The following is a 26670-nucleotide window of genomic DNA, read 5'->3' on the forward strand; positions in this document are numbered from 1 at the left end:
AATGCCCCAACACTCCCCAGTCCCAACCACGTCTCTTGGGCTTTGTTTGGCCCCATTCATTCATCTTCTCCCAATATGATATTTATGGAATTATTATTTCTTTTTAGCTATTTGTTTGTGGTAACCAAAATGTTGACTGGCAATTAAAACCTAAAAGACAAGTTGGAAGAAGGAGCGTGGGAGTTTGGAGAGTGAAACGAGCCTTGAGTTGAGTGTTCTAATGACCATAAAGTAGGGTACCCCAATCTAGATCAACAAATCATAAAGGTGAAAAGATATTTTAACGGACATGATGGCATCCCAACCGTCATTATTAGGGCCATAATTTGCATTTACAGAACTTTTTCCTTCTATTTAGAAAAAAAATGAAAGTAAATAATTATTTTCATACACTCACATAAAAATAATTACGCCACAAGAACCCTCTAAAAATAATTTAAATGTCCTACATCATTAAGTCAAAAATGACCCCCGATCAAATATAATACTTATTTTATTAAAAAGTAGTATTTGAATGCAAAAATATTAAGATACTAAAATAATACCTTTGTTAAAAGAAATATATAAAATATTAATTATTTTTAGATAATTACTTAAGTTTTATAATTTATAAACTCAAATTCTTATTTTGTAATTTTTTTTTATAGTGTATGAAAACACTTTTTTTTCTATAAATAAAAAAAATGTTATTTTATATATAAATTTTATTTTGAGAATACAGTATAGAGATTTAAAATAAATAAGTTTAGAAATTCTTCAGTTTTAAACATTTTTGTTGATGGAAAATATCAAAAATAAAAAAACATTAAGATTATGTTTGGTTTCTGAAAATTTTGAAGAAAATAAAATAAAGAGAAAAAAGTAATGAAAGAAAAAACAAATGAAAATAAAAAATGCATTCACAATCAATAAATTAATTTTATATGTTTTTTCAAATTCATTTCATTTATATAAATATTAAATAATTTTAAAATGTATAAATTTCTCACCGATTTTAATTATATTTGATTTTTTTTATATTTTTATGGCCAAATTAAACATAAAAAAAATAATTTTTTTTCTCTTCCTTTAGTATTTTCAGGAAACCAAATATAGCATAAAATAATAATTTTTTAATATTTGATTTCATATGAAAATAAATAAATATAATTAAAATCAGTTATAAGTTTATATCATTTAAAATTATTTAAGCTTTATATAATAAAAATAAATAAATAAATATTTTTTAAAAATATATAAAAATAATTTATTAATTTTAAATTTATATTTTATTTTCCTTCATTTATTCTTTTATTTTCTTTTACAAACATCAACTACTCTTTCATTTATGTTATATTTGATTCTCATAAAAAATATATTAAAAATAATAATAATTTTCACATATTTTATTATCTTATAAAAAATACTAAAAAATCAAATATAATTAAAACTATATAAAATTTAATATTTTAAATTTATTTAAATAACTAAAAAAATAATTTATTTGCTTTAAATATATTTTTTATTTTTTCTTCTACCTTTCATCCATATTTTCCTTCTTTTGGTCAAATTTTCCATTTTCCAATCATCCAAACATAGCCCTTATGCAGAGAATCTTACACAACCAACCAAACGTGTGTATATATATATATATATATATATATGAGTTTACGAGGTCAACGCCAACGCCAAATATGAAGAGTCATGACTATATATTATAGTGGCTAGTGAACATTTAAACATGTGGCTCATGATTTAATAAACATTTGTGATAGCCATCGTTGGCCTCCTTCATTAGACTTTCCTCTATATCCAGCTTGACTTTTCAATTCCCCTAATTCTACAAACAAATTAACCAAGCGTCAAACTACGAAACAAGAATCCAATTAACCCCGATGTGAGGGTTGCCGTTCATTTTTCACCAAGAGATTTAAGATGAAAATAGAAACATTCTAATTAGTAGTTGAAATTATAAGTTGATAAAATTTGATATAATTTGTCGGTTCAGCATGCTTTTCGTAAATTTGAATTGGGATTTTTTATCGATATAAATTATATGAATTCAAGTTAATCGACCCATTTTAATGATTATAATTAGAATTCTGCTTATTTTATTTATTTTAAAATTTGATTTTAAATAAATAAATCGATAAATCTTAAACATATAAAATCTATGTTTCTAGAATAAGTTAAAATAAAATAATTCAGTGATTATGTTAATTAAAATGATTTCAATAAAAATGTTTTTAACTTTGACTTAACATTTTTATAATAAAAATGTATTTGAAAGAAAAAATGTTTTAGAGTTTGTTATAAAATGGTTTTATAGAATAGTTTTTTGTTATTCATATTAAAAAAACACAGTTTAACAATCAAAAATTGTTTTCTATTTTTAATTTTTTTTTAAAAAAAAATATAGCGTTTTTAGATAATATATTTTACTTGTCTTATGTTATTTTCACTTGTTTTCTTACTATTGTTTTATGAAATAATTATACAAACATGTAAAATTATTGAAAATAAAATACTATATATAAAAATTATTTTTAAAAAGTATTTAAAAGTATTAAAAATGGATTAAAAGTATTATAGATATCCACTTTTATTTTATAAAAATCATAAAACGATTTTCAAAAACTATTCTCCAAACCTATTTTTTATAACTATTTTCCAAAACAATCACCCAACAGCCCAATAATCCATTGGAATCATTGTGAACCAACATCAAATGGGTTATTTTATTTTCTAATTTAAAATTCAAAACAAATTACTTAAAAATTTAAAATAAAATTATCAAAGCATTAAACCATTCACTTATTTATTTTTTTATTTATATTGAGATGGAGATAATATTTTGATGGGGTAGCATTGTTTTTTCTTTACATTTTTACCTCGAAACAAAAAAACCTTTAAAAACGGTTTTATAATACTTTGTAAAATAAAAATTTATTTAGGAACTTAAAATATTTTAAACATATTTTTTAAATATATTTAAAAAATAACTTTTATATCATGTTTTATTTTTAATAATTTTATATATACTGCTTACTTATTTTTAAAAACAATTTTTAGAAAATATGTGAAAAATAAAAAATAAAACAAAACAATTTCTCATTGGTAAACGTCTTTTTTGTTCTAGATGATAGAAGATTCTTCACCAAAAATAGTCGTCAAACGGACCTAGGCTATCACATTGATTTCCAATGCAACGTTTTGGATTGTGGTCCAGTCTATGAAAAATGATGTAGACACTTTACTATGGGCGGTCGTGATGGTGGGGTTCGCACAAAAAAATACTAATAATGTAAATAATACCAATAAATTTAAAGGCTCCCAACCTTTGTTTCCCTTTTATTCATACTTTGATTTTATCTTAAAGGCGCACCACTGCATGGACATAAAGTCAATTGCAAACTTTCCTAGCAAATTAACAACCATGAATGATTACAACATGACAAATTCGGGTAATCCAACTAGAGAAAACCAAAAAAATATTCAAACGGGACGGAACGGGATGGGGTAAAACAAAGTCATATCTAAATCTATGCCGAGTTTTAAAAACTTTTAAAATTCGTCTCGAACTCTTTTATTTCTATTGTAAACCATTTCCATGTAGTAAAAAAAATCACTTTTATTATCATTTTTATTTATATAAAATTGTAATTTTTTAATTTAATAATCATTTAAGGACCGATAATTGAATCTAATTAAAAAAAATCGTTATTTATAGCAATTAGAGTCTTATACAATTAAGTCAATTAGTTGTTGTATTGACATCCGATTGTGACTCAATTCATACAAGATTCCCTAATTTAAAATAAAATATTAAAAAATAAAAATTTTAGTAATAGATTATATTAATTCTATTATTATTATTATTATTTTATAAAATAGTTTAGAAGGTAAGTTAATTGGGAATTTGGGCCAGGTGTACGGGTCTGGGCCGGAGTGATTGGGTAAGCCTGTGACCCAGCTACGTCACCGTCAGGTGACCCACTGAACGCTACTTCCTCCTGCTGAAATGAAAATAGGAGAAAGGTGTGTAGTTTTTTAGAAATGATCAAGAGAGAGAATTTCGTGGTTTGATTCAGATTAAAGATTGGAGGTACATGGATCGATGCATCTCTACTGAGCCATAGAGAGTGAGAGAAAGATTAATGTCTCGGCCCCAGGTCACCATCACTCTGGGCCGTACTGGTCAGGTCTCTCTCTATCCATTTCTTCTTGGGTTTCCCAAATCTCGCAGTGGATTCGGGTTGAATTATCGGTCTTTCAATACCGAGTTTTTTTTTTCTTTTGGTTTTTGTTCTGTTTTCCGTTCTTTTTTCTCGAGGGCCAAACAGCAAGTTAGCGTTCAGTGCGTGATCTTATAGCTATGTTCCGTGATGTATAGATTATTATTATTATTTTTTTAATTTTAAATTTATTTTCAAGTTTTTTTATATTTTGTGGATAATTTTTGTTTGATTATGAGGTGTGTGTTTTGTGTTTTGCTTTTGTTTTTGTTTTTTTTTGTTTTGGTTGATTTTGAGAGGATTTTAAATAGTATAATTTGGGTGAATGCTGATGCTTCTACAGGTGGTGAAGAGGGCGGGAAACGTACCTGACGGCTCTCGATTTGATTCTTTGCCTTCAGCTGGAAGCAAGAGATCCACGAGGGATGGGGCTGGAGGTAATGCCGAGAGTTCCCTCTATGAGACGCAATCCAAGACTAAGCGGTAAATTTCTTTCTAACAAAGATGTTTTTGAGCTAATTTTCCGCGTCATTGTGCATTGATTTATAGGAAAACTGTGCATTTGTAATGATACTTTTTATGAGTCGAGGTATAATGAATTAAACTATAAGCTGTAAAGCATATGTTTTTCTACCCTTTGTTTTGGGGTTCATCATATGCTTGTAAAATTTTTAATCATCTTATCACTTATTTTGTAACCATATTGTTCCTTGACCAGACAACATTACGAAGCATAAAGCATGGTTGTCTTACAGCCGTAAGATGAAAAAGAATAAAATCAAATCCAGAATGCCTCGGTTGACTGGAATTCTTAAGAGCAATGAATTCTTAAGAGCCTTTTTGAGTGTTGAATGGAACTGAATGGATGGACTTGATTTTATTTCTTCAGTATGTTTGAAGGTAAAAATTTATATCCGGTATGCGGAGTTTGCCAGGACCGATGGTTCTGGATCAAGTTTAAAATTTCTTGAATGGCATAAATGCATTTCCCCTCATTTGTAAGATGGATTTTCATTTTTAATAATTGGCCCATTGAAGATGGTAGGATTTGCCCAACTCTGATTTAGTTCCCATGGGACATCAGAAGATGCATGGTTTCCCAAGGCCACTCTCTTGCTTACACATGCACTTACAAACACGCACAAACAGAGACACACATTGAGAAAACTTGTTTTAAGCTTGACATTGATGAGTTTTCATTTTCTGTGTGCAGACATCGGGGAGATAGAAGTGTTTGGAGTTCAAATGGTAGGGATAATAACAAGCAAACCAATTTTTGTTTTACAGGATTCAAAGTTTGTATATCTGAACTGCTTTCAGTACTAACCTTGATCACTTTAAATAACTAAAGATGCTCGGGTTGGTCGAAATGATCTTCGTTTCAAACTCATGCAAAAAAACAAGTTTAGGCGAACACGGGGTGACTATGAAGGAAGAAATCACACGGGCCTTAAGAGACAATTGCCAAGGGCCGTTTATCCTCCTGTCAATATGTATACACTGCAGCGCATGCCTGAATCAAAGGTTAATGGCCTTTTAAGACGAATTCCTCCCACAAGAAGTGCAGATGATTTGCTCCAGTTGAACTCATCAAGAAAATCATATTCCACGTGGACTCATAATGGGTTAAGATGTAGATCTCCAGACAGAATTTTGAGTGCTTCTAGAGGCTTCTCACCACCGGGAAATATAAACGACCAGCAGCAAGTACTGACATTTAGGCCAATTGATTCCTCAAGAGCTGCTGCATATATGGGTAAAGACGCTTATAACCATTCGAGGCCCACAGGCTCTATACATTTTTTAACCAAAGCTACTTTGCCTCTTGAAGCCACAAAGCAGGTTTCACGACTTCCTCCACCAAATAGCATTGCTCAGAAAAATTCCTATTTGGTACAGTCAAATTGCCACAACCTTGCAGTTACACTGTAATAGCTTATTTATGGGAGAACTCATTTGCATGGCCATGATCCGCATATTTTGATTGTTTGTGTTTCATTTATTGTTTGTTGACATGAAATAGGAATTAGAAAGTGTTTTTTATTTTATTTTTTATTTATATTTTTTTTATGCAACAATCAGTTTGATTCAGAATGCTTGAGTTTTAATAAGTCTGAGCCAATATCTGCTGGATAGAGACTTGCAGCATGCGAGGAGCAACGATAGTTCCCATATATTTAACTTCTACTTCACCAAAACAAAATTGTTTTAGTTGTTGTAAAGTAGAATGCAACTGCAGGTTCACAGTTAAAGGTGTAATTTCCATTTACATGTTTGTCAATGTTGTGAATGATTGTATGCTTTCATTTTATGTTAGCGGAAGTTGTTGTACTTTTTCTTGTTTTGAGGAGGCCAATTTGTAGGTTAGAAATTATAGGTGTTGGAGTTGAAATCTATGCTATACCTTGAATGTATCAATGGTCAAATGATGATTGAGATGTGTCAAAATGGTAATTGATCAGTGAGAAAAATGTAAACGTTAACAAATCATGACTTTCAGTTGGTGTTGTCACACATGTTGCATCAGGCATTCATGAGTGATAATTGATGGTAGTCTTCTTTCAAAGTCATTTATTTCAAATCCAGACAAAAATTTGAGATGATCGTGAAGCCTCTGAACTGGAATTTTGGGTTTCTGATGTAACAGATTGATGAATAGATTGAATCAACTTTGGTGAATTTTATGTAGTTGTGTATGGTTGATATCTTCTAAGGAACTATTTTAAGTTTAATGAATAGGCAATCCTTGCATGAGAATAATGATAATATACTTGATTTTGAGGATTAGATTTCCATTTCTGAGTCTGCTGTGTTGACATCCAAATTTATGATATTATACCTCTTGAGTGAAAGTTTTGTATTAGTAAAGTTTCACTTGGTGCCTTGTCATACATTTGACCCAGAGGTGTTTAGTATCCGTTTTGATCTATTGAAGCTTAACTATTTATATCAATAATGTTTCTCTTGCTTACATCTTATAGATGTTTTAGTAAATCTTGAAAATCTGAAATGGTTATGCAGTATCATTTAAGCTTGTGCCACTTATATCATCGTTGGTGGTATTAGGGTGTGGTATTTTATCTATATGGGAAATGTTATTACAAAAAATTGTTTTAGTTGCTTACACAATTCTTATGTTTGTGTGTCTACTGAAATTCTTTACACTGCCATGGCAGTAACAGATATAACTCTGGCAATGTTTGTGATGATGCTATATCACCCATCAACATGTCTTACTGCCACATTTTTAATTATCTTTTCTTGGTTGTCTGTATGTAGGGAGTGGAACCACTCACCGTTGCTAGCTTCTTACATTCACTGGGTTTGGGGAAATATATCATCCTTTTTCAGGCTGAGGAAGTAAGCACACCTGTTCTTGCTATCTCTGAATGTATCCTGGTTGCATTTTTAGTGGTAACTTGTAGTTTCAGATTGGATTTTGAAACACTAAATACATGCATATTATTTTAAGGTTACATAATTAAGAATTAAAAATAATAATGACCATAATCATTCCCTTGAAGTGAATTGCAAAATGGGTTATGCACTTCGTTTCACTCATGCTTCCTCACTTGGCTAGAACACTCTCTTTCCTCTAGGATTCTTCTATATGATCTTGAATTGGATGAGGATTCCAGTTTCCATGTTGATGATGACTAGTTCAGAAAGGGATTTTGCTTTCTATGGTCCTCAAACTTAAAAGCCAATCCTATCACCAAAAGTTGCCTCTCTGCTTTTTCCACATGTTATACAGTTCTGTCGAGTGCAGATTAGCCAGTTGAGAGTCTGATACAGTTTGTTGCATCTGTAGTTCACCCAAATCCCGGTGATTTTACCAGAAGTTAGCATTCTGGTTACTGCTTAATGCTTCCTTTGCCCCTTGATCTGAGTTTTTGGTAAATGATAAAATATACTGAATTTGTGGTGTTCAAAAATAAGTTGAGCTAACAATCATGTGAACATTACCAAGTTGAACTTGATTAGTAAGGGATGGCGACTATGCTTCTAGAAAGGGCCTAGGCATCAGAATAGAAGTAATCTTGGAGTGAAAACAGCAAGCTTTCAACAATTGACTTCAGCTCAAGGTCCATCACTTTGGGAAGTGGAGTTAGTTTATTGAAGTTTATGGAAACTTAAAAGCCATGTATTACTTTGACTTTGTATTTTACTTAAAGCATTTTTTCCCCTTGTTGGAAGTTTGTGGACATCTAGCGCAAGTGGGATTAGTGAACAGAAATTTGTTGTTTCTGCCTACTGTTTTCCCCTAAAATGATGTAATTTTGGTGCAAATATAACTCAACCAATAGTCAAATACTTAGGATAAAAATTATGATAATTGGTTCTTGTCTTTTGAAGGTTATTTAAGTTAAAATAATTTTAATTTCATATGAGCGTGATGCCTATCTTGCTATTGCTTGAACTATGATGTTAGTTTCACAAAAGGGTCAGCTTTTTCCAAAATCATATAGCAGATACTAGATGTCCCTTTGAATTTTGATAAGTTTTTTTTGTTCTTTTTAAATCTTAAAATTATGTTTAGAGGATTGTACCATGTCCTTTAAGCATGCAACTGCAATTCTAATGATTTGATTGGATAGGATGCATCAGTGTATTAAACCATTGGAGTTTCATAAATGAGATGGCCTGTAGCTGTTAGGGTTCATGCGTGATCAATCATATGAATGACTAGGAATTTTTCAAATTTTCTGGGTATTTAAGAAATTTTGAAGTGAATCAAGAGAGTTATATTGTGTTGTTTTGTATTTCCTGTGACCTGACATGTATTTTGCAATGATTTAAGGTAGACAGAGTTATATTGTATAGTTTTGTATTTCCTGTGACCTTAAATGTATTTTGCTATGATTTTCAGATAGACATGACTGCACTAAAGCAAATGCGGGACAATGACCTGAAGGAGTTGGGAATACCAATGGTATATTCTTTTGTCTCTGGATATATGATTGTTTGTGCTTGCAAAATGTTCTCCTGTGAACTGGCATTTAGATTTTTGAGTCCAGACACCCCAACATAGATAAAGAACAATCGATTTGTCATGCAGAAAAAGAAGATTGTGGCGATGAATCTCGGTCAAATTAAATATTATGTTCTTTGTTGCTGACCTCATAACACAGAATGATGCCAGTTAAATGAATGAAACTTTTCAGGACTAGGTACAATCCTGTCCTTTTAAGTCCATGCCACATGAGACTTTTAAGCAATTGGAATGCAGTTCAAGATCCTCAGTTTCCGTGCTGATGGGTTTCCACAAATTGTTAGAAAAGAAACATATACATATATACACATACAAGGAAATGCTTCCCACTGAACGAACTTCAAATCCTATAATGCTCTCGTTTGATTTTATTTTAATAGCATGCTTGAGCATACAATTAGCAATATACATGGTATATTCTGTTTTAATCTACCTTCGTCTTCCATAAAAGTTCTAGTGGAAGTAGAATTGTAAGTACCTATCATCTGATGGTGGGAGAGATGTTCCTACACCTTTGCTTGAGCATTTGTTGAAATAAGTTAGCTGTCAGTTGCTTAATAAGGCTGTTTGAATTTCAGGGACCAAGGAAGAAGATCCTCCTTGCTCTCAGTCCTCATTCGAAACAAGTGTAGCAACTTCAGATTTGGACCTCTGTGTATGTATGATCTTTCTGGTGCAAAAAGAGAATAAAGGGGGGAAGGGGTTTGTTGTTGGTTTGATTGTTGATCCTCTGTATGTCATCCATGTGTAGCACAACATTCAAGATTCTTGTATGTAAAGATTAAACTGTTTGTATCACATTCTGAAGATGTGGCCCTTAGATTTGTTGTAAAAAGCCACATTCTTCTGGGAAATGTTTCATCTAGATCCACTTTGTCCAAATCAAGGTTCCCCCCCTTATTTCCTGGATCTTATGTGGCAGACATCACTGCTCGGATTTAATAGAAATTAGGTTCTTATGGCTCAATTTTTTGGCTTTTTCAATACAACATGACACTCCATGGTTGCAAGATACTATTAGTTTCATAATTTTTTCCTTTTTCAGTCCCTTATGGAATATTAAAGAATGCCCTTGGTCCAATTCTTTCGGCTGATGGCGTCAGCATCAGAAAGAATAGTTCACATACTTTTAGTAAGCTCCTGGTAGTCATTGCACTTTCATTTGTATGCTTTTATTTTTTATTTATTTTTAAATAATTCAGTATTTTCCATAGCTTTTCTTTTTAAGATGTCAAAATGCAGTTAGAAAAAAAAATTGGGCCCCTTGTGAAATGGGCCTCCCATATTGGGTTCCAAGCCCATCCATCGGAGGTAGGAGAGAAATGGGGTTTGTGTGTCCTGAAATATTTCATTAGTCTAGTCTGTATGTGCTATTTTAGTAGGTCGACATAAAATCCAATTTCAAAACTCTCATCATTCTGCCTTAACCGACATTCTTCTGTTCCACCTTTATAAGGTATGGACAAACAATATGACCAATTGCAGTGAGAATGAAAATTTATTTGAAAATTAGTATATAGTTCTATGAATTTTGAGACTAGTGAATAAAAAGAGAAGAAACTGGAGAGATCAAACACTTGAAAATATTTAATTATTTCAAGATCAAACTTCATTTTGAATGTATGTATCTATATATATAGAGAGAGAGAGAGCAAGAGAGAGAGAGGGGGAGGGGGGGCCCCGGTGGGGGGAGAGGAGAGTAAAGGAGACACCAAAATGCTGCATTCAATCAAACACAGGAGGGAAGAAATGGAAAGTGAGAAACAGAAAGGGCTGCACCAGAAAAGCTGAAGCAAATTCTTATACTAGCCTCCCTCTGATTAAAAACTTAGGGTTTCTGAATTGGGGTCAGAAGCATGTAGCAGCTGCAACTCATAGAGAATCTTTTAGGAGACCCCATCCTTTTTTTTTTCTGGTCATTTGAATTAGTATTCCATATGAAAGATCAGCAATGAAAACCCAACTTATTTTAGCAAGGGCCGAAGAAAAAAATGCCATTTTAAACCCAAACACTGCCCAAAATAAAGAAGTAGGTTTATATATATATATATATATATATATATAGATATACCAAGCACATTCAGCATCATTGAATGGTACGAGAAATATATCGAACGCTTATGCTCTTCAAGAGTAGTGTTAATGGGACTCACTCTTACCTCACCTGCCAAATCAAAACCAGCCTCAACAAAGAAATTGATTTAAGAACCTCTATAGTAGTCCTCAATCATTCCTATATATATATATATGCTTCTGATTTTGATGTTTGGTATATGCTGCCTATTAATATTTTCTGCTAATTAATATAGCATCTACCTTGTGTAATCTTAAAACATGTTCTATTCCAAATTCCAAAAGCATTCTGATACAAGGATATATGCAGTAGTCTACGTGTTTCCTTTTGTTATGACCATATCCTTTCATTGAATGGACCAAGTTTTGAAAATACCCACCAAGATAGGACTCCCAAAAACCTAAAACATGTGCAATCTACATATGGGAAGAAGGGCATTTATCATAATTTGCAACCAAAGAGTGAAAAACTGCAGTGAGAGAGGTTGATCAGAGATATTTTCTAACAAAAGATGCAACTAAAAAAAAAGCAATTTTGAAAGCCATATGATAAGGAATACTATCATAGGCTAATCTCCACCTAGCTAGAGATATCTTTTAGCAGGTAATGCTTCTTGTGATGATGCAGTACTGGCATGAAGAAAAGGGAAGGAGGTGAACAAAGAAATATATATATATATATGGAATTGATAGTGCAAAAAGAAGATGCTAAATGAAAAGCAAACCCAGATAGAATTATTATCTAACACTTCAAATTTATGCCTTTTAACAAATTCAGGATACTTTTTAGGTTTTACAGCTAGCCCAAATAGATGAAGCAGAATTCAAGATTCTATGTTCATATATGCAGCTGCACATCTTTTCCAATATGCCTCTATCTTTCTCTTCATATATTTCTATTCACACCCAAATACCTAAAACTAATGCAGCAAATACTCATAGACAATAGGGTGTTCATGTAGCCATATATGTATAGAAACCACATGCACACTCTCTCTTTGCATGCATAGGTGTTCACACACATCTCTCTTTTAAGTTTTCTTCATCCATGTCAGTATCATCATCATCATCTTTTTTGTGAACATATTTTTACAGATAAGAAACAGATCAGAGCTAGGGAAATTGTTTGAAGCCATGAGGATATCGAAACCCTATCTGGTTTTCAAGAACTGTTGAATCTCTTTGCAGAGTGAATGAATAATGATCGTTGGTGTTCTCAACTAAAAAACACAATAACATTTAATACAAGAGAGAATGATGTTCTCTTCTAGCACAAACACACATACCCACATGCCATTATCAAGTTTCTTCTTTTTCTGCAGTCAGTTAAGGAGAAAGGACACCAAAATTCAAGTAAAAAGGCCATACCAAATTAAGCAAACTATTACGTTTAATAAGTGAAAAATGAAGAAACCCTATAGCCGAAAAGCTTCTTAAGCATGCTGTAATTTGCTTGGATCTAGCAAACAATCGGACCGAGACGCTTGATTCCCCAGGAGAAAAGAGAAAAGAAAGAGTTGATGGAGCCTCTGATGATGGAGGAGGAGAAGAAGACTCTTCAGTACTCAGAAAAAGACTAGGGTTAATTTTCTCATAAGTAAACCCTCCTCCTCCTTCTGGCAGTGGTGTGTGGCTGATGGGGCACTCTCCTTCCTCTTCTTGTTGGGGTGTGTGGCTGATGGGGTTGGTGATTCTTGATCTTCTTCTTCTTCTATGTAGAGATGATGATGATGGTGGTGGTAGTGGAGGATGTGGATTGTGAGGGAGTAATGATGGCGGTGGTGGAGAGTCAGATGGAGGAGCAAGGAGGAGGAGGAGGGCATGATGATTGCTGTTGGATGTTGGGGTTGAAAGAATAGAGTAAAATCCAACGTATTTCGTGCCATTTCTCCGAGGCTTGATGTCTCTCTCTCTCCCCCTCCCCCTCTCTCTCTCATATGGAGAGAATAATGATCACTGCACCCATGGTCCTAGCTTTTCCCATGCCTCAACCCCCTTGTTCTCTCAAAAAGGAGGAGACCCCCTCTTTTTTTATTGGAAGAGTAATCGAATACAGCAATGCCCCCTCTCAAACTCTACATCATTCCACTCAAGTTACATACAACCCCTTGTACATTTTTTTTAGTCCATGTTATATCACTCACCAGTACTTTGTGGGGTGAGTTCACAATTTGGCCAACCTTTGACATAAAAGAAATATTAATTAGCCTTGGTGACAGAGATGAATATTTGATCTGCAAGACGATTGGATGCTAAAGCCTCAAGGCTGCAGTAGGTGATGGAGGTGAATCTTTATACATAAATTTTTTAATAAAGATGTTCCTTTCCTCTACAGGAAAAGGCTGTTTGAGACTGTATATGGGGAGTAGTAGAAGAAATGGCTTAAGCTTTATTGGGTTTGGTTAAAGATGAGGGAGTTTGGCAGCAGCACATATATATAACTAGGAGCAAGATAAAGAATTGACAGAGGGAATCATAGAACTCAGGAATGACAGAGAGAGAGAATCAAGGGCTAAAAAGAAGGAAAAAGAGAGTTGGGAGAGTGGGAGAGAGTGTGATTTGACACTTTGATGGAGAATGTGTTGCCCAGTGAGAATATGAACCTGAGCCCCCCCCTCCCTGCAAAAAGAGAATTTTGGTATTATGAATAGAGACATACCTGTTGGTTGCTGTGTTATCTGCATTTGTAAGGTACTATCTTATTGTAAATTTATATATTCAATCACTCTGTTACAAAATCAAAATCATTAATTCATCATATCTTTTAAAAATCAATGTAGGGTGGAACCCATACACAAACAACCTTATTGTCTCCCATAAGATTTTACGGTACAAATATTATTGGAGATGATTCAACAAATAGTGTCTCACATTAGGATCAAAAATTGATTATAATGTCATTTGTATCGATTCATTTCCTGTCGTAAAAATATTATCCGTTCTCAGTGTAATAAACTTTTTATAACATATCTGTATGATTAAGAGAAGTTTATTATATGTATAGTATTATATATGTTTTTTCTTGATCTAATATGAAATAATCATAAATATTATTATTTAAAAGTATAATTTCGATTTCAACGCATGCTTTCAATAAAGCCAAAAATAAAAGTGGAAATTTGTTCCAAAAAGGTAAAGAGGATTGCTTTTCCCTCTAGTAAATTAAGCAAATTTGGATTATCATCTAACAAGGTTAAAAGTCAAGTATTTTAGTCACAACTACGAGATTAAGTAAAAAAAGTAGATTACTTTTAAAAGTGAGATGTTTGAAGAGATGGGTGAGTCCCCTTGATTGATTTTGACAAGGAGGTGGTAACATAGAAGACAAAATGCAAGTTGTCTTCCCTCTTTAGATTAAGAAAAGCACCCATGTATTATTTTGGTGAATGGCTTCTATAATGACTTTACGTTTGACCCTGATAAAGTATCTCCCAATGAGCCAGCCTTTTCCCTTGTGGCAAACAGAGTTGGAGTTAATGGGAAAAAGGGCCTTTCAAAGAAAAAGCAAAATAGTGTAGAGAAAAGTGGAAAATTTTCCCATGGATTCAAATCAATTTAAAAAGAAAACGAAGTCCCAAGACTCCCAACCCAAAGTTGAAAAGGTCAGTTTTTTATGTCCATTGAATCATTGGTGCTTGTGTCTTCAATGTACATTTTTAACCTACATGTTTTCCCCCTACCAGTTCCTCCCTTTTTCACTTTTTGTAAGTTTTAGCCAATGGGGATTTGCCATATCTCCTACCATATAACTACAGGCACTGCAACTTTGTCCTCTATTTTATTTTATTTTTTCAAATATTTGATGAAAATGGGTACTGCAAGTCTTCAACTTTGTCCTTTATTTTTTTTTTCAAATATCTGATCAAAATCCCTTGATTTCTGTAAAAAGAATTGCTTTAAAATGTTACCTTATCCAATGCCATTTTTTTAATGGAACAATACGTATCAAAATATTCTTTTTACATGGGAGTTGAAATTTGTACCCGACACTTTGCGCCCTGAAACCAAATAGGTCTTCATGACTTTAAAACATGTTTACATGAAACTCATTATATAAACATAATGTTTTCGTTATGTTTTAGAGGATTACGGGGTTAAACAAATAAGCACTTCAAACACCTTTTATACAAATACAATGTTCTTATCATGTTCATGAGATTATGAGTCAAACAGATAGACACCTTACATTAGGGTTGGAAATTGACTTTGATGTTATTTGTAAAAACTCACACTTAATCGTATAGATATTATTCACTCTAGACTCGAAGGAGTCCTCGTGACTTTAAAATACTTCTATATGAGTAAAAGAAACCAATACTTATATAACGCAATGAACTTTTTCTTCTATCTAATGTGGGATATTACAAATAAAATCTTTTAATACTTATAAGTAATAAGGTTTAAAAAGTTTTAGATCTTGTTTATGAAATAGCTAAAAGGGGTGAATAAATATTTAGTAATTTCTTTTTAAGAATCATGGAAGAAGAAGGGATTTCAATCGTGAAAGATATAATGATTTTACCTGAAAAATCACTCACAAAGTCTTCCAAAGATTTTGAGGATGTAAAAGTCATGAGGTTCACGATTACATGACAGATTCATTATCACAAGAAAATGTATAAATTTATATAACTTCCTATGCAGAATTTTGATCGTAAAGAAAATTACTACAAATGTGTGTGTATATATATATATATATATGGTGATGAATGAATGGACCCAGTAATTTGAATCCGGACAAATGGCGATGGAATTGAAGAAGGTGACCCCCATGCCCTCAACAGACAAAAGTATTTATTCCAATCACAGTGACTTGTTTGGCACCCATCTCCCTATAATCATTACTACCTAAAAGTGCCTTCACTCCACGCACTCTTTTTCCATATTTTTATTTCTTGCCAGACAGGCCTCCCAGACCCACCCCATCCTTTCTCATCAAGCAAACACGTCGCCGTTTTAAAGGGCATTGGGCCCTCCAATCTAGCCCCGGCTCATCCCCAGGCCCAAGTTCTGGATCCAGTGAGTCAACGTTCGGGCCACCGGCTAGCCCAATATGCATTCATGGTGGCCCAAGTCCAAATCCAGTTAAAATGCACGTCTCCTTAAGAGTGAAAATGAAACATGAAAATATTGACATTAATTATATATTATTAGATATAATTATAATAATAATTTTTTAAAATGAGAATTAATGTTAAGGAAATTGATAAAAGTGAGTCATAACTATTTTAATTAATCTATTATTTAGGAGGTGTTTGGTAAAACTTAATACTTATTATTTAATAACTTAAGTTGATTTTAAATTAAATTATATTTAAGTTATTGACTTAAAATCTATTACTCAATTCTTACTTTAAATATTAAGATTATTTAATAAAATTAACTTAAAATTTATTTGAAACTATCAAATTGACATATTTATTCTCATAAATCATAATTAACGCAAATGAGGTCGAACAATAATAGAGGTTGTAGAGTAGTAAAAGAAATCGTGAAGATAATTAGAGTAAATGAAGATAAAATGAAAATGTTAACTTAAAAATAAGTTAATTATTTTAATTTATTATTTAAAGTTATTTTTTATTTTAAGTTATACTATTAAATTATTTTAATAAATATATTTAATTCACTTAATTATTTAAATTAAGTTATGAAGTTACTTTAAGTTATTAAGTTGATTTACAAAACACTCATTTAATCAAATGTTTGTACTATTAGTTATATTTGAAAGAATCATAAATTAAGTGATTGTTTCAAATGCTTAAAATATTTTTACACAATCGACCAAAAAACTAATTTTTCCATTTTTTTTCTCTATATAAACAAAATACCAATTTTTTTTATTTATATTTCAATGCCATTTATATTAACTTTTTTTTTATTATTTTTTAATTTCCAAATGCTTATTGCTCATACTTCTAATTTGGTGAATTATTATTATTATTAATTTATAACTCAAGGAGAGGCTATTGAGGCTTACACTTTGAAAAATAATTCAACTTTATTTATTACAAGAAAAATATAAAGTTTATTTGATAACTGTTTTTAAAAATATTTTTTTAATTCAAAACAAAAAATAAAAAATAGGTTTGATAATTAAAAACAATTTTTTATTTTTTTGTTCTTAATAATAGAAAATATAACGTTTTCAAAAAATATTTTTAGTTATTTCTTATTGTTCTTATTTTTTTTAGAATTGTTTTTGAAGACGGCTATCAAACATGCCCTTAACTTTTTTGTTTTTTTTTTTTCAATAATGAATTAATGATCACGAGTCACGACAAACTTGTGCGTATTGTGGCCTGTGATTCTAATATTAACCACGTGGGCGAGATAAGGAGCGGGAAAAGATGTTGGTTTGGCCTGGCAAAGTTCCTGGTGTGTCGTCTCCACTCTCTTTGGGAACTTTCGTCAAACAGGTTACCACCTCAATAGCGACAAGGTTTCGACCTCACAGAATCGCCACTAAAACCCTAACTACCACCCAAGTCCTTAACTCCTCTTATTTCGAAACCCTAAATCCTCTCCAGAAGCAACAAATTTCTCTCTACGTCGATGCTCTTCTTCAATGGAACCAGGTTTTTTCCCTCCCTCCTCTCTAAACTAACTTCTGTTTAGTTGGTTTCTGGAATCATGCGTTTTATACTGATTTGGTTTTTTGGGTACCATTGTGGCAAAATTAACGAAGCAACTTCCCTATATGTATATTTTCTAGAAAACTGAATGGAATTTAAAGAATTTGTGGTTTTTCATTTTGCAGAAAATGAATCTGACTGCTGTTACGAAGGTAGATGAGGTCATGGAAAGGCACGTTGGTGACTCGCTTGCGATGATACCTCCCATACAGAGCTCTTATATCGCGCATTGTGACAGTTCATGCAATAATATTAGCCTTGTGGATGTGGGAAGCGGTCCGGGGCTTCCTGGTTTAATCTTAGCTATAGCCTGTCCCAGTGAGTTTTCTTGAATTGTTTGATGAGCTGTAATTCATTCATGAGACTTATTGTGGCTTTCTTTTACAGTTTGTTTGGTTGCTGAGAGACAATGGAGGAAAACAAGAAACATTTTGGGGATTATATGTTGTGTGGATAATTGTTATTGTTTTGAAATGGGAATTCAACCCCAGAAAGCAAAAACTTGTCTTTAGGACAGCTGATTTGGCTTTGGTTTTATGGGCTACAAAATTATGAAAATGTTTTAAGATTTGAAAATTTGATTTCTTCATCATATCCTACATTTTCTCAGCAACCGAATTGGAACAGATCTTAGTCTGCTTTGTTTTATTTCCCTATAAATTGATTTAGTTTTAACATTTTCATTTTTTTAAATTGAGTACAGATTGATTGGCATTTTTTGGTGGACAGGTTGGAAAATAACACTTTTGGAATCTATGAACAAGCGTTGCATTTTCTTGGAGCATGCAGTCAGTTTAACTGGTTTGTCAAATGTGCAAGTTGTAAGAGGGAGAGCAGAGGTATTTTGCTCCTCTCTCTCTCTCTCTCTCTCTCTCTCTCTCTCGCTCTCTCCCCTCTTTCCTGTGACTCAAAAGTTTCATTGTGTAGTTTTGTAGTCATTTTGTGCTTCATTTGCTTGTTTGAACAGTCTCATTTCCATTTTAAATTGACATAGTTGCTTACAATGTTGGAGGCTTGGAAGCTAGGTTCTGAATGAGAATTATTGAAATTATTCATGTTTTTGCTTATGGAAACAATGAAATCCACTAACCGAGCCATGTTTAGGGATTTATTCTTTAACCTTTTTGGAGGTTTGACAGAGTCCGGCTACCAGACATAGTTGTATAGCACTTGCTTGAACCTCAATATGTGGGCAAGTTGGTCTATGTTCCTTATAAGATCTGAACACGTGTGCGCACAAAAACACAGAAACTTGATAACAATCAAGCCACAACTAAAGAGAGGATTCACAATTAAAATAAGCACAATTCTTGAAGGTTCTTTGGTTAACAGTGAAAACAACAAATTACAAATACGTAATGCAAGAACTATAAAAACAAAGAAAACTCCATTTAAACAGAGTACTTGGAATCACCCATTTAAAACTCTTGAAGAGAATTTTAAGATTAACAAGTGGCTCTTTAGGAGGAAATGTGAATGTCAATCTCTCTCTCTCTCTCACGCACACACACACACCAAGAAGGCCACATGACGAGCATGTCAAAACCATTTAATCTCCTTTCTAGCCAATCTTATTTATTTAATAATTAGTCATCTATTAAAATTGAAGGAGGATACTAATTGGAATTCAAATTGGTTAAAATGAAACAAATTTATCAACAAGCCATAAGTAACAAATTTATCTTCCATAGTTTTAAATTCTAATAAATAGAAGATAATACATCTGGAAAGCAACTACTTTCCCACCTAAAACTACCTAAATTGTGAGTGCAGGTAATTTGTTTCCACAATTGCTGTAACTTCTTCTTCAAAAACCCACCAGGTCATAATTCCTCCATTAGAAATATAATTTTCCATTGAAAACATGTATATTTTTTTACTCTTTCAATTATTTTTTCTTTCATTTTTTTCGCCTTCTCTTTATATCATATGTATGTATTTCACGAAAATCTTTGTTATTCCATTATTTGATTACTAAATGGAAATTTGGATTTTTTTTCTCATAGCAATAATACGTCTGTTATAACAGTTCATTTTTAGTTTTATTTAAACCAAAACATGTATGAACAAATTCATCATCTTTGCCCCTTCTTGTTGTAGTAGTTGTTGATGTTGTTTGGTGGTGGGGGGCAGGGGAATTGGTTCGAGGGAATTTCCCTCCTCAAGGCACACACTTTATATTTACTTGATATACCTTACCAACTTAAACTATTGAGTAAATGGTAGTCTAACATAGTAATGAGAGCTTGTGCTTTGAGATTTTTTGTCTTTTACTTCTCCGTGTATATGGTTTCCAGGCTCAGGGTGGGGAGATTTGGTCTAGGTGTTTAAGGATATTAGTTCGGTATAAGTTTGAAAGTAACTAGTAGTTTGACACTAAGTTTTGACATGATGTGTGGTGTGTAGCATTGAAGGATTATTATCCTTACCTTTGTGTTTTAGCACGGCACAATGATATTTGGGTTGCAGATTTTTGGGGTGGAATGAGAGGAAGCCTTGTCATTGGTTGCCTAGATTCAGAAGGAGCTTTCTAGGTCGGGAGTTGACCTTCATGGACTCTTTTATGCAACTTGTTCATCACTTTACCATGGGGCAAAATTGTGAGGATAAGTTTGTTGGAAGGCAGTCATGAAGGAGTATTTTCTCAATGAAATCCTTTTATCTTACACTACGGTCAGGAAACCCTATTTCTTTTCCCTCTAAAAGAAATTTCATTTTCTGCTGCTCCTTCCAATGTGTGCCTTTTGCAGGGGAGGCTACATGGGGAAAGATTCTTATTATTGACCAGCTTCTGACTAGGATGTGGTCTCTAATGAGCAAATGTTGTATGTGTAAATAAAGAAGAAACGACTGATTACATCTTCATTCATTGTGAATGGATTAGTAGAATGTGATCTTTATTAGTCTCCCTTTTATGTGAGGTGGGTTCTCCCTAAATCAGTCAAGAAGCTCTTGCTTGGGTGACACAGTAGTTTTGTGGGATAAAAACTCAAAAAAGTCATGGAGGATGACTCCTTTATGCTTATTTTGATGTGTGTGGAAAAAGTGGAATACAGGATTTTTGAAGGTGTTAAGCAGTAAGAATTAGCATTCAAATACCACTTCCTTAAAACTTTTCTCTTTTAGGTGAAGGGAGATGGTAGAGAGGGGTGTTATTCCTGTTTTCTGGATTTCATTGATTGATTATGGCATGGGCTGCATTTTGGCATGTTGTAATCTTTCTCAATTTTGTGCTATCTTGTGGTGGGTTTTGTGTATGCCCAAGTACGATGGTGCATCGGCTTTTTGTTAGGTGCTTTTTTCTATAATATTCTTTTTGCCTTCAAAAAAAAGGTAGTTCATCACTAAAAAAGCAACACAAGAAAAGTTAATGCTGTTTTCCTTTTCAATGTTTTTTACAATTCCTTTTTCATCAAAGGTGGTTTTCTTCGGAGTGAGAGAATTGTTTGTCTGCTTTCAGCCAAATCAGAAACATGGTTCTCAAATCAAACTGGAAACTCCATTTTTTTCACAACCAATGGTGTTAATTTCATGGGAGTGATTTTCTCCCTAGCTCCATCCTACTCTCTTGCCAGTTGCAGTGAAGCAATGGGGTCAGGCTTTTGTTGAGCTTTGTGAGAGGTCATTAGATTTTTTCTGGGTTGTTGGAAACTGTGTTCCTAACTTACACATTTAGCAGGGGTTTTAACATCGTACTGGTTCATTTAGACATATTTCCATTGTTGGAAAAACACAAAAATAATGCAGGATGTGATCATGGATGAAAATTTCGGAAAAAACTGCTGAAATTTCGTGTTTCAGTGAGGGGCAATACAAAAAAGAGAAGAAATATCAGAGGGAAGAAATATCGGAAAAAATCGGTGAAAATCGCCTGAGACACCAAAATATCGCCAAAAAAAAAACGTGGGTTTTTTGGGCTTCTGACCTGTCAAACAAAAAGGGGAAATTTTGGCTGCTGCAGGTGTGGGGCTCGAACCCGAAACCAGTGCACATAACCTGCTCACCAGTCACCACTGGGCTAACTTGTCTTTTAATATATGATGTGCACTAGAAGAATATATACTAAGATAGTGATAAAAACAAAATATTTTAATAAACAAATTAATTCTAATTATTTTATTTTTAAATTTAATTTAATTGACCATTAAAAATATAAAAATTACAATGATAATTTTCTTAACTTTTATTTATATCACTTATATATTAATTAAATATAAAAAATTTATACATGTATCATCATTTATTTTATATCATTTAATACAATTAAATTAAATGGATCATAATTTTAATATTAAATATATTTTAAAATTAAACATATTATAATTAAATATCACAATATTATTGTGGAATAATATTTGATGTAATTTAATAATAAATGTACACTTATAAAATTTATATTTTTTATTGATGCATACAATATTATTATCAAATATGATAAATTATATTATATATATATATATATCAAATTATTGAATAAAACAAATTTAAAATGTCTATTATACTACTAATTACATTTTTCTGAAAAATTTCTTATATTTCCATGAGTTTTGATCAATTTTAAGTTTATCGATATATTTTTCCAAAATATCTACCGATATATCCATAAAATCGAAGTACTGATATATCCCTGATTACCGATATTTTCATCAATGGATGTGATTATGGTTGCTTTTCTATATTTGTCTTCTTCAATCTTTGTTCTTTTTTTTTTGGGATCTCACATCTTGTTATCTCGATTTACTCTTGGCCAATATTCTTAATTCCACAAGTTGCCAGAGTTAGGAAGGTAGATTGTTTGCAAAATATTGTATCTTCACCTTGTTTATGGAACAGAAAACATATCATTAACTTGATACTTATAAGTAAAAGCTGCATATATTTTTCCTTTTGTTATCTGTACTTTTGAAACAGGATCTGTCCTTGTGTATGGAATTTTATCAGAAATGCTACATCTTTGGTGCATCTCGTCCCTGTCCAGCCTTAAAGAGTTACTCTAACACCACTTTCTAATTAAGCTCACTGGCTCTTCTTGCAATTTGAGATAAACTAGTGCATTTTGGTCACTTGTTGTAATGTGAAATCTCATATTTCATTTTTCAGAGGAAGTGGCTGTCCACCAACTTATTATTCTCTCTCTTCTTTTTGTTTTATTTTTCTTGGAACTATCTGATTCAAATATTTCACTTACCAGTAATTGTCCCCTGGATCCAAAACTTTTTATGGGCCAGAATTTGGGACAAAACATTGGCTTCAGAGAAGTATTTGATGTAGCAGTAGCCAGAGCAGTCGCAGAAATGAGGATTTTAGGTAATTATCAGTATGCCTTTCCGGATTTCTTTTGAATATATTTAAGTGTTTCATAAGTCATCACTGCTTGAGATAGTTTTTGTGGTTTATTTCTTTTTCAGCTGAGTACTGTCTTCCTCTAGTTCGTGTGGGTGGTTTGTTTCTAGCTGCGAAAGGTCATGATCCTCAAGTATGCTTCTGTTTGGAACTTCAACTACCTGATCGTTATCTTTTGTACCTTATTGCTGAGTTGATTATTATATTTTTTTATTCTTTTTTCTTTTGGGTTGTATTTAGGTTATTGCAAGAAAAACATGATGTTTTATTGTAGATTGATTTGTCTCAAAACCATACTCTTATAAAATTCATTAGTAATGGTTTCTTGTGCAGTCAATTGTGAGTTATTTCTCATGATCAGGTCTCTTTGTTATGAGGCTCATTTAGAAAAAAAAATGTGATCTTTCTATACAAAGTGGTTGATTGCTTTCCTTCACCAGACCAGTTTTTAATGAAGTTGATGTGGAGAAGCTTTTTTCTGGAGTCAATTATGAGCTGTTTCTTGTGTTTAGCACTGGTGTTGGATAGATAGGAATAAAACATTTTGGGTGTCCTATGTTGATTGTACAACTTGTTTAAAGAATGAATTATTTCCTGCAAAACCATTTTTCAATAGTTTTTACAAGTTACAGCTGTTATGTGAAGCTTCATTTATAGCATGCACATGCAAGCTCAAAGATATTCCTGAAATATTCTGGTGTTGTAACCCTGGAGGAACTATATATTATAGTTCACTGAGTGCATTTGGACCTCCAATAAAGTTATTACCTCAAATTAAAGCAAAATTCGGCATCATTCCATGAGATCATAAGTTGATCCTACAAAAAGACAAAACAGGCCTGTTTCAAGTGCTAGACAATATTAGCAATTCATTAAAAATGCTATGTAACATACAGTGGATTGATTTCATTTTACATGGGATTTCACATGCCTCCAAGGAATCTATTATGCCCTGAAGTACATGTAATAATGATGATCCCTATTTTTATTGTTTTATATATAAAGGTCATTTTAAGGAATTCCTATAATGATTTTGTATATGCAACAAAACATATTTGTTCCAATGCTAGAAAACATTATCAGTTAATTAAGTTGTTACCTATGATGAATGGTTTATGTGCGCATCTTTAAGGGATCTTATGCCCTTAAATACATGTTATAATGTGATAATAATCCATTCTTATGGTTAATAGATGTGAACTATCAAGTATCAACTAAGTTTCATGTTTGATACTTGTTGACAGGAAGAAGTTAGAAATGCAGAAAGAGCAATTCAATTGATGGGTGCATCTGTCTTACAACTATGCTCAGGTATGTTTGTCATTTTCAGTTCCCCCACAATTTATAATTTAAGTGGCAAGAAAAATGAAAATATACAGTGATTAATTGGTGACTTAAAATGAAACTGGGACCTTTACATTAAGGTCTTGTTGCTACCAGCAAGGCTCATTTCTTATTCTTATGTTCTCTAGTGTTTTAGCTGAACATAATGGCTCCATTGCAACAGTTGTGTTGGTCAGATGGAAATCTACAACCACATTAGCACAGATGTGGGTTTAAGTCTATCCTATGGAAAGTAAAATGAAATATTTCTTCCTTAATCCTGGCTATAAGATTCTGGACTTTAGATGTTCTTCTACCTGCACACATTAGCTTCAGACATGGTTTATAGCCAAGATCTTGTCTATCTTGTGTAATCTGGCTTTTGTGAATATGCTGATCTCTGCTTTTAGTTGTGACACAAACATCAGCTTTCATTTAATGAACTTGGTTAAGCTCTATGTTAAAACTCATAGGATTTTAGCAATATCCAGAGTCCAGACTGAGCATTTTTTGTATCACTAGAACCATGCCATGTATATTGGAGTTGAAACTATAACAGCTTATTCTGTATCCAGTGGAATCACACAGCCCATTTGGACAGCGAACCGCAATCGTATGTTTAAAAGATTGCCCCACCCCAAGGAAGTATCCCCGTGATCCAGGTACACCAGTGAAATCACCACTGTAAATTACTCCAATGCCAACTTTTTGAATCTTTTTCTTTTTAATTTGTCATTGTAACTTGTAACTTTATAAGAAGGAAAAGAAGATCCCTCGTGAAGCGCATATGAATTGACCTGTTTGTTCTTCTTTTGTACATTTCACATTTAGTTACTTTTTTTTTGTAATCCTCTTTCTGGAGGTTGGGTGTGTGGGAAGTTGGATCCTGTGGGATAAACTTGGTTTTGCCACAAGATAATAAATTGTTATATATCCTTGGTAGCTTTGTGGGAGCCTTTTTTAGAAAATGTGGTGATTAATGAGTTTTCTGGATTATATCTATGGTGAATCTGTCTTTACTAAAGATATTTTTCCTTTTAACTTTGAACAAAGATTAAAAATGCAGGATAGAAAAGCAAAGATTAAAAAAGAAGCTGCCCCTTGTGGAAAATTAAACGAGATTCATTTCCGGAGTCCCTGACTGCTCATGTGACAATTGGTGCATATTTGTGGAAGGCCTTTCAGACAATGTAATCCATTCCTTTATTCTCATCCATACTGAAAATCAGTATATTTCAAGCAGAACAGCCAGTGATTTGGACTTTGAAAAGGATTATTATGGCAATTCTTTACAAACATGGGGGAAAAATCTCTTTGCTTGTGGCCTTGGTTGGCTAGCTGTCATATATTAATTTAAAACTTAGGTTAAAAGTGATAAAGCATTCCTTCAATAATTTTGCCCTCTCATTTGGCCAGTACGTGTTTACACCAGATAACCAAGTTAGGAGTAGGTTTCTTTAGAACATGAAACCGGTTGATGATGGTATCTTGTTTTGTTAGTCATCCTTAAAAAGGTTATTAGATGAAATCTTGTGCATTTTTTCTTTCCCTAAGCTCCACTTCTATGTTTGTCGCGATGTGTAATGGAGAGAGATTTGAAAAAAAAAGGAGAAGGTGTTAGGTAAGAATAATGGTGGAATGGTACCTAACTTCCACTCCACATGTAACTTGTTAAATATGTTGAATCTTGGAAGGTCTCAACAAACATTATTTTAGTTGAAGATACTTAGGTGAGATTTATGCAATATACATTGCTGCCAGACATTTTGTGAGGTTATATAAGGAAAAAAAAGAGCATCTGATTTAGTTTTTCAACCTTTTCTTTTGGAATTTTATTTGATAGATAAACCAATGTCAGTTTTGATGACTGAACTCCATCTCATAGCAATTCATTTGTCTCGACCATCAGGGAAGCAAACACTATATGATATGAATCCTCCTCTATCCCACGCCACTTAAATAATGAGAAGGTTACTTAGGACCTCTAGTTCGTTGCTAGAGGATGCTACCATTGAACCATAGTCCAGGAGCTATGGTTTTTCCATTTTCTTGTGAAACAATACAACATAATTGATTGAAGGTCTGAGTT

The 26670-nt window shown here is 32.6% G+C and overlaps 2 protein-coding genes across 4 annotated transcripts; both read left to right on the forward strand.

The window, feature by feature from the left end:
- Nucleotides 1–4016: 4016 nt before the first annotated feature.
- LOC117905060 (protein bicaudal C homolog 1-A-like) lies at nt 4017–10193 on the forward strand. 3 transcript variants are annotated; one of them, XM_034817939.1, is made up of 8 exons: nt 4018–4181; nt 4558–4697; nt 5428–5462; nt 5566–5970; nt 6046–6107; nt 7494–7574; nt 9085–9147; nt 9786–10193. In XM_034817939.1, exons 1-8 carry the CDS (start codon nt 4137–4139, stop codon nt 9837–9839), a joined length of 885 nt encoding a protein of 294 aa, XP_034673830.1. In that variant the 5' UTR covers nt 4018–4136; the 3' UTR covers nt 9840–10193. The 3 variants fall into 3 exon arrangements, with proteins under 3 accessions (XP_034673828.1, XP_034673830.1, XP_034673829.1); XM_034817937.1 differs by having other exon boundaries at nt 4017–4181; nt 5566–6107; XM_034817938.1 differs by lacking the exon at nt 4018–4181 and adding an exon at nt 4240–4366 and having other exon boundaries at nt 5566–6107.
- Nucleotides 10194–17613: 7420 nt separating this feature from the next.
- LOC117934424 (ribosomal RNA small subunit methyltransferase G) lies at nt 17614–25525 on the forward strand. Its single transcript, XM_034856101.1, has 7 exons — nt 17614–17858; nt 18041–18233; nt 18645–18754; nt 23144–23222; nt 23324–23391; nt 24503–24569; nt 25157–25525. Exons 1-7 carry the CDS (start codon nt 17631–17633, stop codon nt 25267–25269), a joined length of 858 nt encoding a protein of 285 aa, XP_034711992.1. The 5' UTR covers nt 17614–17630; the 3' UTR covers nt 25270–25525.
- The last annotated feature ends 1145 nt before the right edge of the window (nt 25526–26670 follow it).

This window comes from Vitis riparia, chromosome 17 (assembly GCF_004353265.1).
Source record: "Vitis riparia cultivar Riparia Gloire de Montpellier isolate 1030 chromosome 17, EGFV_Vit.rip_1.0, whole genome shotgun sequence".
Taxonomy (NCBI): domain Eukaryota; kingdom Viridiplantae; phylum Streptophyta; class Magnoliopsida; order Vitales; family Vitaceae; genus Vitis; species Vitis riparia.

What these genes read in the sequence shown, in the direction of transcription:
- LOC117905060 (XM_034817937.1), top strand. Translation starts at nt 4,137, where the DNA reads ATGTCTCGGCCCCAGGTCACCATCACTCTGGGCCGTACTGGTCAG. An exon ending in AAGTGTTTGGAGTTCAAATG is followed by an intron (nt 5,463 to 5,565) that starts GTAGGGATAATA and finishes AAATAACTAAAG; the next exon opens with ATGCTCGGGTTGGTCGAAAT. An exon ending in CTCAGAAAAATTCCTATTTG is followed by an intron (nt 6,108 to 7,493) that starts GTACAGTCAAAT and finishes GTCTGTATGTAG; the next exon opens with GGAGTGGAACCACTCACCGT.
- LOC117934424 (XM_034856101.1), top strand. Translation starts at nt 17,631, where the DNA reads ATGTTGGTTTGGCCTGGCAAAGTTCCTGGTGTGTCGTCTCCACTCTCT. An exon ending in CTCTTCTTCAATGGAACCAG is followed by an intron (nt 17,859 to 18,040) that starts GTTTTTTCCCTC and finishes TTCATTTTGCAG; the next exon opens with AAAATGAATCTGACTGCTGT. An exon ending in CGAAAGGTCATGATCCTCAA is followed by an intron (nt 23,392 to 24,502) that starts GTATGCTTCTGT and finishes ACTTGTTGACAG; the next exon opens with GAAGAAGTTAGAAATGCAGA.